General features: G+C 46.9%; 2 protein-coding genes across 2 annotated transcripts in view; one reads left to right on the plus strand and one right to left on the minus strand.

Moving 5' to 3' along the window:
- The window catches only part of LOC147120714 (keratin, type II cytoskeletal 8-like), a 45088-nt gene extending 42376 nt beyond the window's left edge, over positions 1–2712 (minus strand). Inside the window, exon 1 of the mRNA XM_085986944.1 lies at positions 2246–2712. Coding sequence (XP_085843070.1) covers positions 2246–2569 — 324 coding nt within the window. The 5' untranslated portion in view covers positions 2570–2712. The remainder of the gene's footprint in view (positions 1–2245) is intronic.
- Positions 2713–2721: 9 nt separating this feature from the next.
- LOC147120715 (keratin, type I cytoskeletal 18-like) overlaps positions 2722–16004 on the plus strand; it is a 73203-nt gene continuing 59920 nt past the window's right edge. Inside the window, exons 1-3 of the mRNA XM_085986945.1 lie at positions 2722–3791; positions 8624–8706; positions 10661–10817. Of these exons, the coding sequence (XP_085843071.1) occupies positions 3402–3791; positions 8624–8706; positions 10661–10817 (630 nt within the window). The 5' untranslated portion in view covers positions 2722–3401. The remainder of the gene's footprint in view (positions 3792–8623; positions 8707–10660; positions 10818–16004) is intronic.

Here is a 16004-nt window from a genome sequence, read left to right on the forward strand (position 1 = left end):
GGTGCTGTACTCAAGTTATTCAACATCATATTACGTTCAGGCTGTTTTCCCGATATATGGTGCCAAGGACTCATCTCTCCCATATATAAAAGTGGAAACAAATCGGACCCAAATAACTACCGCGGCATCTGTGTCAACAGTTGTCTAGGGAAGTTATTCTGCAGTATTCTAAATAGTAGATTACTGGATTTTCTTAACAAACATAATATCCTTAGAAAAAATCAAATAGGCTTTCTTCCAAAACACCGCACCACCGACCATATCTATACCCTTCACACCCTCATTGAAAAACATATGCACCAAACAAAAAATGGGAAAATATTCGCTTGTTTCATTGACTTCAAGAAAGCCTTTGACTCTATCTGGCACGAAGGGCTCTATTATAAACTTCTTCAGTGTGGAATAGGGGGCAAAGTCTATGACCTTATTAAATCGATGTATCTGAAAAATAAATGCGGTGTCAAAATTGGAGACAAACGCACCGGATTCTTCACCCAGAGGAGAGGCGTCCGGCAGGGCTGCAATTTGAGCCCGACCCTGTTCAACATATACATAAATGAATTAGCAGACATGCTGGAGCAAAGCGAGTCACCGGGTCTCTGTCTCCTGGATGGAGAAGTGAAATCCCTGTTCTATGCGGACGACCTGGTTCTGCTGTCTCCCACAGAACAGGGATTACAGCAACAATTAGACCTACTCGACAAATACTGCCAAAATTGGGCCCTAACAGTAAATCTAAAGAAAACCAACATCATGATTTTTCAAAAAAGGCCCAGGTGTCAGGAAAACAAATACCAGTTTACTCTCAGTGATACCATCATAGGACACACTATGAGCTACACTTACCTTGGTCTAACCATTACAGCATCAGGGAGCTTCAGCATAGCAGTGAATGCACTAAAAGAAAAAGCCCGAAGAGCCCTATATGCAATAAAAAGAAAATTCTACAACATCCAAATCCCAATCAAAATCTGGCTCAAAATATTTGACAGCATAATCCTGCCCATTGCGCTGTACGGTAGTGAAGTATGGGGCCCGCTCAATCACCATAGCTACACTAAATGGGAAAAACACAATAAAAGCCCTACATGCAGAATTTTGCCGAAGCATTCTTCGCACCCAAAGGAAAACACCAACAAATGCATGCAGAGCCGAACTAGGCAGATACCCACTGATAATAAACATCCAAAAACGAGCACTAAACTTCCTAAATCACCTCAAATCTAGCTCCCCAGACACCCTTCATTTTAAAGCCTTCGAGACCCAAGAGCTAAACCCAGAAAAGAGTCCCCTGAGTCAGCTGCTACTGAAACTAAGTACTCCTACTCAGCCGGACCCTGACCAGTCCCAGACCAACACTGCCGTCCAAACACCAATCCGAGTGAACCAAATCATTAAACAATGCAAAGAAACCTACCTGGAACATTGGAACAAAATAACCAAAAGCCAAAGCAGATTAGAATGTTACTGGGCCCTAAAAAGAGAATATAAACTGGCAGACTATCTCTCGACCATCAGAGACACAAAACAGAGACAGACCCTCACCAGGTACAGACTAAGCGACCACCAACTGGCAATTGAAAAAGGAAGATACAAGAAATCCTGGCAGCCTAGAGAGAATAGAATATGTGATCAATGTCTGGCCGGCGAGGTTGAGACAGAGATGCATTTCCTCCTAAAATGCGAAAAATTCAACACAACAAGAAACATATTATTTGACAAGCTCAGCCAAACAACCCCAGATTTCAAAGATTTGGATGACCTGTCAAAATTAAGATTAGTCCTTGGAGAAGGAGACAGACCATACTTTGGTGCCAAATATGTAACAACATGTCACAACCTGAGGACTGTTTAAAATTAATACTGAATGTACCCAACGATGTTCAACGACTGTTTAAATTAATATTGTTTAAACTAATATTGTATGTACCCAACGAAGGTCAAAATTGTTTGACACCTACAGAATGTTGGAAAACTGTACTTTTTGTTATGTAAGCTTTGGCAATATGGTTCCCTGTAAACTTTCATGCCAATAAAGCATTTGAATTGAATTGAATTGAGAGAGATAGTGAGAGACAGTGAGAGAGAGACAGAGACAGAGATAGTGAGAGACAGTGAGAGAGAGAGACAGAGATAGTGAGAGACAGTGAGAGAGAGAGAGAGAGATAGTGAGAGACAGTGAGAGAGAGAGACAGAGATAGTGAGAGACAGTGAGAGAGAGAGAGACAGAGAGAGAGAGTGAGACCTTGCCGATCACATCCGAGAACTTGTTGTTGAGCCCCTTGATCTCCTCCTTCTCCTGGGTCCGCACCGCCCGCCTCTGGGGGTCGATCTCCACTTTGGGGGGGTCGCTGAGCAGCACCGAGTAGGTCCGGGGGGCGATGCGGACGCTGCTGTTCCTCTGCAGGGAGTGCGAGCTGAACCCCGGCCGCTGTGTGTTCATCTCCCGGGGCTGTGAGCTCCAAACCTCACTGTCCCGGGAGCGCCTCACCCGGCCCTTTAAAGACTCATTTACATCCGCCCCGCCTCCCCGTCTCCCCATTGGAGGCCGCGGGGGGCGTGGCCTCATTCAAATGATACCTTTCGCATGTTAATGAGCCTCAAGGAGTCGCGGTGCGCTGGGATTGGAGGATACAGCCGCCACTCACAACCCACTGCTCCCAGTAAATATAATCAGAACACTTCACCTGAGAGACAGAGAGCGACAGACAGAGAGAGTGAGAGAGAGACAGACAGAGAGAGGGAGAGAGAGACAGACAGAGAGAGAGAGACTGAGAGAGAGACAGACAGAGAGAGAGAGAGACAGAGAGATAGAGAGACAGACAGAGAGAGAGAGAGAGACAGAGAGCGACAGACAGAGGGAGACAGACAGAGGGAGAGAGAGACAGAGAGCGACACAGAGAGAAAGAGAGACAGAGAGAGAGAGACAGAGGGAGAGAGGAGAGAGAGAGAGACAGAGAGAGACAGTTTGAATTTGAATTTGAGAGACAGAGAGAGAGAGAGACAGAGGGAGAGAGAGACAGAGAGAGAGACAGAGAGCGAGAGAGATCGAGAGAGAGAGAGACAGACAGACAGACAGAGAGAGAGAGACAGAGAGACAGACAGAGAGGGAGAGATCGAGAGAGACAGACAGAGAGAGAGAGAGACAGACAGACAGAGAGAGAGAGAGACAGAGAGAGAGAGAGAGAGACAGACAGACAGAGAGAGACAGACAGACAAAGAGAGAGAGAGAGAGAGACAGACAGAGAGACAGACAGACAGAGAGAGACAGACAGACAGAGAGAGAGAGAGACAGAGAGACAGACAGACAGAGAGAGAGAGACAGAGCGAGAGAGAGCTAGAAGGAGAAAGAGAGCTGACCAGGACATCTAAAGGAGAGAGAAAGAGTTGCTGAGCAGAGCATGGACCCGACCAAGAACTTGAGCAGAGCTAGCTCGACCTTCTTCCGCTCGCCGAGCTCCTCCAGCTTTGTGTCGGGCAGCCCCCAGAGACGGGCCGGCAGCGCCCGGAGTCTGCAGGGTGATTTCGGTAAGAGTTTCAGGATGGCCTCCTACAGCCCGGGCAGCGTGTCCAACCTGAGCAGGCTGGGGCCAGCACTCTCATCCTTCAACCAGCAGGATGAGCTCCAGGGGCTGAACAAGCGACTGGCCAATTACCTGAATAAGGTCAAGACCTTGGAGAGTGCGAACAGGGAGCTGGAGGGCAAGATCCAGGACTTTCTGGCCAGGAGAGGTAACCTGGTTCGGGACTGGAACTCCTGCGAGAAGCCGGTGTTGGATATTTGCAAACTGGTGGGTCCACCTCAGATTGTCCAATCGCTCGATCTCTTTCATTCTCTTCCCATTGCTTGATGTTTACTTGCGTTATTTTAAGTTTATTCAGAAAGTATTTTCTAGAATTTGCATTTATATAGCGCCTTTCACGACCACCGGACATCCCAAAGCGCTTTACAGGCAGGGAAGTCCATTTGAAATGTAGTGGCTGTTGTAAAGTAGGAAACAGGGTAACCAAGGTAGGAGCCCACGGTATTGAGGGCAAATTATTGACCTGGTTAGGCAATTGGCTGAGCGGCAGCTGACAGGGTGGGGATAATGGGCAGGTACTCAAATTGGCAGGATGTGACTAGTGGTGTCCCGCAGGGATCTGTGTCGGGGCCTCAACTATTCACAGTATTTATTAACTTAGATGATGACATAGAAAGTCATATATCCAAATTTGCCGATGTCACAGAGATAAGCGGCATTGTAGGCTGTGGAGATAGAAGCATAAAATTACAGAGGGATATTGACAGATTAAGTGAATGGGCAAAACTGTGGCAAATGGATTTCAATGTCGGCAAATGTGAGGTCATCCACTTTGGACCTAAAAAAGATACAACAGGGTCCTTTCTAAATGGTGAAAAACTAAAAACAGTGGAGGTCCAAAGAGACTTGGGGGTAAAATGTCATGAACAGGTACAGAAAATAATCAAAAATGGAATACTAACCTTTATATCTAGAGGACTAGAGTACAAGGGGGTAGAAGTTATGCTGCAGCTGTACAAACCCTGGTTAGACCACACCTGGAGCACTGGGAGCAGTTCTGGGCACCGCACCTTAGGAAGGAGATATTGGCCTCGGAGGGAGTGCAGCGTAGGTTTACCAGAATGATACCCGGACTCCAAGGGTTAAATTACGAGGGGAGATTACACAAATTAGGGTTGTATTCCCTAGAATTTAGAAGGTTAAGGGGTGACTTGATTGAAGTTTTCAAGATATTAAGGGGAACAGATAGGGTAGAGAGAGAGAAACTATTTCCGCTGGTTGGGGAGTCTAGGACTAGGGGGCAGAGTCTAAAAATTAGAGCCACACCTTTCAGGAGTGAAATTAGGAAACACTTCTACACACAAAGGGTGGTAGAAGTTTGGAATTCTCTTCTGCAAACGGCAATTGATGCTAGATCAATTGTTAATTTTAAATCGGAGATTGATAGCTTTCTGTTAACCAAAGTAATTAAGGGATATGGGCCAAAGGCAGGTATATGGGGTTAGGTCACAGATCAACCATGATCTCACTGAATGGCAGAACAGGCTTGAGGGGCTGAATGGCCTCCTCCTGTTCCTATGTTCCTATTTGCACACACCAAGTCCCACAAACAGCAATGTGATAATGACCAGATAATCTGTTTTAGTGATGTTGATTGAGGGATAAATATTGGCCCCAGGACACCAGGGAGAACTCCCCTGCTCTTCTTCGAAATAGTGCCGTGGGATCTATTAACATCCACCTGAGGGGGCAGAGAGGTTTAGTGTCTCATCCAAAAGACGGCACCTCCGACAGTGCAGCGCTCCCTCAGTACTGCACTGGAGTGTCAGCCTAGATTTTTGTGCTCAAGCCTCTGGAGTGGGACTTAAACCCACAACCTTCTGACTCCGAGGCGAGGGTGCTACCCACTGAGCCATGGCTGACACACATTATTTCATAAATTAGTCAAGTACAAACTTAGTCTTCAGGTTAGCACTGTTACCTCACAGCGCCAGGGACCCGGGTTCAAATCTGGCCTCGGGTGACTGTCTGTGTGGAGTTTGCACATTCTCCCTGTGTCTGCGTGGGTTTCCTCCGGGTGCTCCGGTTTCCTCCCACAGTCCAAAAATGTGCGGGTTAGGTTGATTTGGCTATGATAAATTGACCCTTAGTGTTGTGGGGTTACGGGGATAGGGTGGGATATGTGTCGGTGCAGGCTCGATGGGCCGAAATGGCCTCTATCTGCACTGTGGGGATTCTGTGTGTGTGATTCTGTGTGCAGTGGGTTTAAGGGGTGGATATAATAGCAGCAGGTGCACATGGGGCAATCCAGATCCAATTTTAAAGTCTGTCCTTATGTTTTATATATTCCCATTATAGATGTCTGTGTAAACATGTAACATTGTAATTACACCCTCCCACCAGTGGTGGCGCCGCAGTGTCTCCACTGGGGAAGGCGTAAATCCAGCATGATAAGCTTACACAGCTAGTTGATAGGAAGTGTGCTGCCCATGTCCTAACTCGCACCAAGTCCCGTTCATCCATCACCCCTGTGCTCGCTGACCTACATTGGCCCCGGTTAAGCAACACCTCGATTTCAAAATTCTCATCCTTGTTTTCAAATCCCTCCATGGCCTCGCCCTCCCTATCTCTGTAACCTTCTCCAGCCCTACAACCCTCCGAGATCTCTGCGCTCCTCTAATTCTGGCCTCTTGAGCATCCCTGATTTTAATCGCTCCATCGTTGGCGGCCGTGCCTTCTGTTGCCTGGGCCCCGAGCTCTGGAATTCCCTCCCTAAACCTCTCCGCCTCTCTACCTCTCTTTCCTCCTTTAACATAGTAACATAGAGATAGGAACAGGAGTAGGCCATTCGGCCCTTCGAGCCTGCTCCGCCATTCAATGAGATCATGGCTGATCCTCGTCTGAGATCATAGCTGATCTTACCAGTTCAGTACCCCGTCCCCGCCTTTTCTCCGTAACCCTTAATCCCCTTAGCCTTCAGAAATATATCCAATTCTCTCTTGAAAATATTTATTGAATTAGCCTTCACAGCCCTCTGTGGCAGGGAATTCCACAGGCTCACCACTCTTTGAGTGAAGAAATTCTTCCTCATCTCTGTTTTAAATGATTTGCCCGCTATTTTTAGACTGTGGCCCCTGGTTCTGTGCTCCCTGGCCATTGGAAACATTCTCTCTGAATTCAGCCTGTCCAGGCCTGCCATAATTTTATATGTTTCGATGAGATCCCCTCTCAATCTTCTAAACTCCAGTGAGTACAAGCCCAAACTATTTAAGACGCTCCTTAAAACCTACCTCTTTGACCAAGCTTTTAGTCACCTGCCCTAATTTCTCCTTATGTGGCTCGGTGTCAAATTTTGTCTTAAAATACTCCTGTGCAGCGCCTTGCGGCGTTTTACTACGTTAAAGGCACTATATAAATGCAAGTTGTTGTTGTTGTGTTCACAGTCCTAAGAGTTTTAATATATATAAAGATCATTTTATTCACCATATTCTTTGTGAAATGTGAGTTGTACTGTCTTTGTACAAGATACTTGCGGTAAATACCTAAAGGGTGGAGGAAAAGGAAGTGAGACTCCTTAATCAAAAACAATTCCCATCACTGGATGTTGCACCTTTCCCCATCACCCGGCAATATCTTCTCTGCTCTTCCCATCGCTGGCACGACTCTCGCTCATTCTCTCTCAAGAGCAGTGCGTTATTTTGAGTCACTGTGATTCAAGTAACACCTATGGGCATGAATGGACATTACATCCTCATCATCTCGTTGTGGAGGCAGAAACCCTCACAACATTTAAGAAGCATTTGGATGTGCACTTGAAATGCCATAGCATACAAGGCTACGGGCCAAATGCTGGAATATGGGATTAGATTAGACAGGGCTTGATGGCCGGCGCGGACACAATGGGCCGAAGGGCCTCTATCCGTGCTGTATTACTCTATGACTCTATGACTCTATGACTATCTATGAATATATTAAAAATTTCACATCAGTACACGTCACATGTCACCCTCCAGACATCACATCGTAGCCGTCACATTTTGCAACAGAAGCCAGTAACTCAATGCTGGTTACTGCTGCCCTGGAGCTTAAGTTGACAAGCACTTTACAATTTCCATGATTTCTTGAGCCAACCCGCCCCCGCAATGAACCAGAATCTGTGTTTACTTAACAACAATTAGACTTTTTTACATTAAAGGGACACTGATTGAATAATGCATTGTGTGGTATATCACTCCTGTCCTTATTATGGGCTGGATGTCAGAAATGCCTTGGTAACATCAAATAGAATCATGGAATAGTACAGCACAGAAGGAGGCCATTTGGCCCATCGAGTCTGCACCGGCTCGTTCGAAGAGCGATCCAGTCAGTCCCACTCCCCCGCTCTTTCCCCGTATCCCTGCAATTTTTTCTCCTTCAAGTATTTATCCAATTCCCTTTTGAAGGCTCCTATTGACTCTGTATCCACCGCCCTATCAGGCAGTGATTCCAAATCCTAATCACTCGCTGCGTAAAAAAGTTTTTCCTCATGTCGCCTTTGTTTCTTTTGCCAATCCCCTTCAATCTGTGCCCTCTGGTTATCGACCCTTCAGCCATTGGAAACAGTTTCTCTTTATTTACTCTGTCTAAACCCTGCATGATTTTGAACACCTCTATCAAATCTCCTCTTAGCCTTCTCTGTTCTAAGGAGGACAACCCCAGCTTCTCCAGTCTATCCACGGAACTGAAGCCCCTCATCCCTGGAACCATTCTCGTAAATCTCATCTACACCCTCTCCAAAGCCTTCCCATCCTTCCTAAACTGTGGTGCCCAGAATTGGACACAATACTCCAGCTGGGGCCGGATTAGTGTTTTATTTAACTTCCAGGCTTTTGTACTCTATGCCTCGATATATAAGCCCAGGATCCCAGATGCTTTATTAATATTTATTGTACAGGCGCCATGTTTGGTTGGTCTGGAAGCACCTACAAGGAGTGTGCACAAGTTATAATTTGCTGTCTTAACTCCCTCCTGTGAAACAGGCTACCTCTCGTGTAGGGCATGCTGTTTTTTTTTAAAGAATGTGCTATATTTGCATCAACCAATCCTGTTTTCCTGCGCAGGTCCAGGATACGAACATGGATAATGCCGGGCTCACCCTGCAGCTGGACAACAGTGAGCTGGCTTCTGATGATTTCAAAGTGAAGTGAGTGTGTGTCAGGGACTGAGGGCTGGAATGCACGGATGGCTCTGTGGGTAGATTAGCCTCCTGATGTGGTGCCAACTGGGCAAGGCCCTCCCTGCTGTACCCCCACTCAGAGCCGAATGTCCTGATTGCGGGCTTGGCTGGCTTTCGGGGTGATGCATTTGCCCTCAGAGCCTGCACAACATAAGATGTAGGAGCAAGAGTCGGTCACTTGGCCCCTCGAGCCTGCTCCGCCATTCAATAAGATCATGGCTGGGCTGATCTGATCTTGGGCTCAGCTCCCTTTCCCTGCCCGCTCCCCATAACCCTCGACTCCCTTATCGTTCAAAAATCTGTCTATCTCCACCTTAAATACATTCAATGACCCCGCCTCCGCAGCTCTCTGGAGAAGAGAATTCCACAGATTCACGACCCTCTGAGAGAAGAAATTCCTCCTTATTTCTGATTTAAATTGTCGCCCCCCTTATTCTGAAACTGTGCCCCCTAGTTCTAGATTCCCCCACGAAGGGAAACATCCTCTCAGCATCTACCCTGTCAAGCCCCCTCAGAATCTTATACGTTTCAATAAGATCCCCTCTCATTCTTCTAAACTCCAATGAGTATAGGCCCAACCTGCTCAACCGTTCCTCACAAGACAACCCTTTCATATCTGGAATCAACCTCATGAACCTTCTCTGAACTGCTTCCAATGGAAGTATATCCTTCCTTAAATAAGGAGGCCAAAACTGTACGCAGTACTCCAGGTGTGGTCTCACCAACGCCCTGTACAGTTGTAACAGGGTTTCCCTACTTTTATACTCCATTCCCAGCCTCTTGGTCAGGGGGAGAAACAGCAGCCAATCGCTATCCAATGATGCCCCGCACTGCCTGCTGGGGACTACAGCCGTGTGGGCACCAAGGGAGGATTGGGCTCAGCGGCGAATCCCACCATGGTTGAATATCCTAGCACACATGAAGAGCAGGCAATGGGGTGAGGCACCAGGGGGGGTGAAAAGTCAGGGGAATAGTGTTTTAAGAAAATCCTTTGAGTTAGAAAGAACTTGCATTTCTCGGGTGCCTTTCACAGCCTCAGGACGTCCCAAAGCGCTTTACAGCCAATTAGGTATTTGTGAAGTGTAGTCGCTGTTGTAATGTCGGAAACACGGCAGCCAATTTGCGCACAGCAAGCTCCCACAAACAGCAATACAATAATGAGCAGATCATCTGGTTTTTTTTAAGCGATGTTGATTGAGGGATAAATATTGGTCCAGGGCACCGGGGGATAACTCCCCTGCTCTTCTTCGAAATAGTGCCATGGGATCTTTTACACCCACCCGAACCCGTCAGGTTTTACAATATTCCGACAGCTTCCGTGGTCATTTTCTGATCCCAGCTCACAAATCACCAAATTATTGAATTCAGTCTCACAACTTGACAATGTAGAGACTAGAGAAACCGCGGTTGTTCTCCTTGGAGCAGCGAAGGCTAAGGGGAGACTTAATAGAGGTGTTCAAAATCACGAAGTGTTTTGATGGAGTAAATAAGGAGAAACTGTTTCCAGTGGCAGGAGGGTCGGTAACCAGAGGACACAGATTTAAGGCAATTGGCAAAAGAACCAGAGGGATGATGAGGAGAATGTTTTTCCGCAGCGAGTTGTTGTGATCTGGAACGCGCTGCCTGAAAGGGAGGTGGAAGCAGATTCAATAGTAACTTTCAAAAGGGAATTGGATAAATACTAGAAATTGCAGGTCTATGGGGAAAGAGCAGGGGAGTGGGACTAATTGGAGAGCTCTTTCAAAGAGCCGGCACAGGCACCATGGGCCGAATGGCCTCCTCCTGTGCTGTAAGGTTCTATGATTTAAACTCTTGACCTCTGAGTTGCGAGTCCAGCCCCAGGATCACTGGCCCACGGAGCCGCAAAGTCTGAGCTCGGTACTGGCGGCTGCTTTATAACCCGTCGCTCCTTGGTTGGCAGGTGGCAATCAGAGATGGACTTGCGGCAGTCAGTGGAACAGGACCTCAACGGGCTGCGGAAAATCCTGGATGACACCAACATGGGCCGCATGCACCTGGAGACACAGATCGAGGCCATGAACGAGGAGTTGAGTTACCTCCGCAAGAACCATCAGGAGGTACAGAGAGAACTTGCCTTTATATAGCACCTTTCACCACCTCGGGACCTACCAAAGCGCTTCACAGCCAATGAAGGACTTTTTTTGAAGTGCGGTCACTGTTGTAATGTCGGAAACGCGACAGCACAATCTTGCGCACAGCAAGATCCCAAAACCAGCAATGATATGAATGACCAGATAATCTGTATATAGTGATGTTGATTCAGGGATAAATATTGTCCAGGACATCGGGGAGACCTCCCTTGCTCTTTTTTGAAATAGTGCCGTGGGATCATTCACGCCCACCTGAGAGAGTAGACGGGGTCTCGATTACATGTCTCATCCAAAAGACGGCACCTCTGGCAGTGCAGGACGCCCTCAGTCCCTGTAATATTCTCAGTGTCTCTCTCAGTCTCGGTGATATTCTCAGTGTCTCCCTCAGTTTCGGTGATATTCTCAGTGTCTCAGTCTCGGTGATATTCTCAGTGTCTCTCAGTCCCTGTAATATTCTCAGTGTCTCTCAGTCTCGGTGATATTCTCAGTGTCTCTCAGTCTCGGTGATATTCTCAGTGTCTCTCAGACTCGGTGATATTCTCAGTGTCTCTCTCAGTCCCTGTAATATTCTCAGTGTCTCTCAGTCTCGGTGATATTCTCAGTGTCTCTCTCAGTCTCGGTGAAATTCTCAGTGTCTCTCTCAGTTTCGGTGATATTCTCACTGTCTCTCTCAGTCCCTGTAATATTCTCAGTGTTTCTCTCAGTCTTGGTGATATTCTCAGTGTCTCTCTCAGTCTCGGTGACATTCTCAGTGTCTCTCCGTCTCGGTGATATTCTCAGTGTCTCTCTCAGTCTCGGTGATATTCTCAATGTCTCCCAGTCCCTGTAATATTCTCAGTGTCTCCCTCAGTCTCGGTGACATTCTCAGTGTCTCCCAGTCTCGGTGACATTCTCAGAGTCTCTCAGTCTCGGTGATATTCTCAGTGACTCTCAGTCTCGGTGATATTCTCAGTGTCTCTCAGTCTCGGTGATATTCTCAGTGTCTCAGTCTCGGTGATATTCTCAGTGTCTCTCAGTCTCGGTGATATTCTCAGTGTCTCTCTCAGTCTCGGTGATATTCTCAGTGTCTCTCTCAGTCTCGGTGATAATCTCAGTGTCTCTCTCAGACTTGGTGATATTCTCAGTGTCTCTCTCAGTCTCGGTGATATTCTCAGTGTCTCTCAGTCTCGGTGATATTCTCAGTCTCTCACAGTCTCGGTGATATTCTCAGTGTCTCTCAGTCTCGGTGATAGTCTCAGTGTCTCTCAGTCTCGGTGATATTCTCAGTGTCTCTCAGTCTCGGTGATATTCTCAGTGTCTCTCAGTCTCGGTGATATTCGCAGTGTCTCTCAGTCTCGGTGATATTCTCAGTGTCTCTCAGCCTCGGTGATATTCTCAGTGTCTCTCAGTCTCGATGATATTCTCAGTGGCTCTCAGTCTCGGTGATATTCTCAATGTCTCTCAGTCTCGGTGATATTCTCAGTGCCTCTCAGTCTCGGTGATATTCTCAGTGTCTCTCAGTCTCGGTGATATTCTCAGCGTCTCTCAGTCTCGGTGATATTCTCAGTGTCTCTCAGTCTCGGTGATATTCTCAGTGTCTCTCAGTCTCGGTGATATTCTCAGAGTCTCTCAGTCTCGGTGATAATCTCAGTGTCTCTCAGTCTCGGTGATATTCTCAGTGTCTCTCTCAGTCTCGGTGATATTCTCAGTGTCTTTCTCAGTCTCGGTGATACTCTCAGTGTCTCTCAGTCTCGGTGACATTCTCAGTGTCTCTCTCAGTCTCAGAGATATTCTCACTGTCTCTCAGTCTCGGAGATATTCTCAGTGTCTCTCTCAGTCTCGGTGATAGTCTCCGTCTCTCTCAGTCTCGGAGATATTCTCAGTGTCTCTCTCAGTCTCGGTGATATTCTCAGTGTTTCTCAGTCTCGGTGATATTCTCAGTGTCTCTCAGTCTCAGTGATATTCTCAGTGTCTCTCAGTCTCGGTGATATTCTCAGTGTCTCTCAGTCTCGGTGATATTCTCAGTGTCTCTCTCAGTCTCGGTGATATTCTCAGTGTCTCTCTCAGTCTCGGTGATATTCTCAGTGTCTCTCTCAGTCTCGGTGATATTCTCAGTGTCTCTCTCAGTCTCGGTGATATTCTCAGTGTCTCTCTCAGTCTCGGTGGTATTCTCAGTGTCTCTCAGTCTCGGTGATGTTCTCAGTGTCTCTCAGTCTCGGTGATATTCTCAGTGTCTCTCAGTCTCGGTGATAGTCTCAGTCTCTTTCTCAGTCTCAGAGATATTCTCACTGTCTCTCAGTCTCGGTGATATTCTCAGTGTCTCTCAGTCTCGGAGATATTCTCAGTGTCTCTCTCAGTCTCGGTGATAGTCTCAGTCTCTCTCAGTCTCGGAGATATTCTCAGTGTCTCTCTCAGTCTCGGTGATATTCTCAGTGTTTCTCAGTCTCGGTGATATTCTCAGTGTCTCTCAGTCTCGGTGATATTCTCAGTGTCTCTCAGTCTCGGTGATATTCTCAGTGTCTCTCTCAGTCTCGATGATATTCTCAGTGTCTCTCTCAGTCTCGGTGATATTCTCAGTGTTTCTCAGTCTCGGTGATATTCTCAGTGTCTCTCAGTCTCGGTGATATTCTCAGTGTCTCTCAGTCTCGGTGATGTTCTCAGTGTCTCTCAGTCTCGGTGATATTCTCAGTGTCTCTCTCAGTCTCGGTGATATTCTCAGTGTCTCTCAGTCTCGGTGATATTCTCAGTGTCTCTCAGTCTCGGTGATATTCTCAGTGTCTCTTCCAGTCTCGGTGATATTCTCAGTGTCTCTTTCAGTCTCGGTGATATTCTCAGTGTCTCAGTCTCGGTGATATTCTCGGTCTCTCAGTCTCGGTGATATTCTCAGTGTCTCAGTCTCGGTGATATTCTCAGTGTCTCTCAGTCTCGGTGATATTCTCAGTGTCTCTCAGTCTCGGTGATATTTTCAGTGTCTCTCAGTCTCGGTGATATTCTCAGTCTCTCTCAGTCTCGGTGATATTCTCAGTGTCTCTCAGTCTCGGTGATATTCTCAGTGTCTCTCAGTCTCGGTGATATTCTCAGTGTCTCTCAGTCTCGGTGATATTCTCAGTGTCTCTCAGTCTCGGTGATATTCTCAGTGTCTCTCTCAGTCTCGGTGATATTCTCATTGTCTCTCTCAGTCTCCGTGATATTCTCAGTGTCACTCTCAGTCTCGGTGATATTCTCAGTGTCTCTCTCAGTCTCGGTGATATTCTCAGTGTCTCAGTCTCGGTGATATTCTCAGTGTCTCTCAGTCTCGGTGATATTCTCAGTGTCTCAGTCTCGGTGATATTCTCAGTGTCTTTCAGTCTCGTTGATATTTTCAGTGTCTCTCAGTCTCGGTGATATTCTCAGTCTCTTTCTCAGTCTCGGTGATATTCTCAGTGTCTCTCTCAGTCTCGGTGATATTCTCAGTGTCTCTCAGTCTCGGTGATATTCTCAGTGTCTCAGTCTCGGTGATATTCTCAGTGTCTCTCTCAGTCTCGGTGATATTCGCAGTGTCTCTCAGTCTCGGTGATATTCTCATTGTCTCTCAGTCTCGGTGATACTCTCAGTGTCTCTCAGTCTCGGTGACATTCTCAGTGTTTCTCAGTCTCGGTGATATTCTCAGTGTCTCTCAGTCTCAGTGATATTCTCAGTGTCTCTCAGTCTCAGTGATATTGTCAGTCTCTCAGTCTCGGTGATATTCTCAGTGTCTCTCAGTCTCGGTGATATTCTCAGTGTTTCTCAGTCTCGGTGATAATCTCAGTGTCTCTCAGTCTCAGTGATATTCTCAGTGTCTCTGAGTCTCGGTGATATTCTCAGTGTCTCTCAGTCTCAGTGATATTCTCAGTGTCTCTCTCAGTCTCGGTGATATTCTCAGTGTCTCTCAGTCTCGGTGATATTCTCAGTTTCTCTCAGTCTCGGTGATATTCTCAGTGTCTCTCAGTCTCGGTGATATTCTCAGTGTCTCTCAGTCTCGGTGATATTCTCAGTGTCTCTCAGTCTCGGTGATATTCTCAGTGTCTCTAAGTCTCGGTGATATTCTCAGTGTCTCTCTCAGTCTCAGTGATATTCTCAGTGTCTCTCAGTCTCGGTGATATTCTCAGTGTCTCTCAGTCTCGGTGATATTCTCAGTCTCTCTCAGTCTCGGTGATATTCTCAGTGTCTCTCAGTCTCGGTGATATTCTCAGTGTCTCTCAGTCTCGGTGATATTCTCAGTGTCTCTCAGTCTCGGTGATATTCTCAGTGTCTCTCAGTCTCGGTGATATTCTCAGTCTCTCTCAGTCCCTGTAATATTCTCAGTGTCTCTCAGTCTCGGTGATATTCTCAGTGTCTCTCTCAGTCTCGGTGAAATTCTCAGTGTCTCTCTCAGTTTCGGTGATATTCTCAGTGTCTCTCTCAGTCCCTGTAATATTCTCAGTGTTTCTCTCAGTCTTGGTGATATTCTCAGTGTCTCTCTCAGTCTCGGTGACATTCTCAGTGTCTCTCCGTCTCGGTGATATTCTCAGTGTCTCTCTCAGTCTCGGTGATATTCTCAGTGTCTCCCAGTCCCTGTAATATTCTCAGTGTCTCCCTCAGTCTCGGTGACATTCTCAGTGTCTCCCAGTCTCGGTGACATTCTCAGAGTCTCTCAGTCTCGGTGATATTCTCAGTGACTCTCAGTCTCGGTGATATTCTCAGTGTCTCTCAGTCTCGGTGATATTCTCAGTGTCTCAGTCTCGGTGATATTCTCAGTGTCTCTCAGTCTCGGTGATATTCTCAGTGTCTCTCTCAGTCTCGGTGATATTCTCAGTGTCTCTCTCAGTCTCGGTGATAATCTCAGTGTCTCTCTCAGACTTGGTGATATTCTCAGTGTCTCTCTCAGTCTCGGTGATATTCTCAGTGTCTCTCAGTCTCGGTGATATTCTCAGTCTCTCACAGTCTCGGTGATATTCTCAGTGTCTCTCAGTCTCGGTGATAGTCTCAGTGTCTCTCAGTCTCGGTGATATTCTCAGTGTCTCTCAGTCTCGGTGATATTCTCAGTGTCTCTCAGTCTCGGTGATATTCGCAGTGTCTCTCAGTCTCGGTGATATTCTCAGTGTCTCTCAGCCTCGGTGATATTCTCAGTGTCTCTCAGTCTCGATGATATTCTCAGTGTCTCTCAGTCTCGGTGAT

The sequence above is a fragment of the Somniosus microcephalus genome, chromosome 4, assembly GCF_052327205.1.
Source record: "Somniosus microcephalus isolate GS21.2 chromosome 4, FLI_Smic_1.0, whole genome shotgun sequence".
NCBI classification, from domain to species: domain Eukaryota; kingdom Metazoa; phylum Chordata; class Chondrichthyes; order Squaliformes; family Somniosidae; genus Somniosus; species Somniosus microcephalus.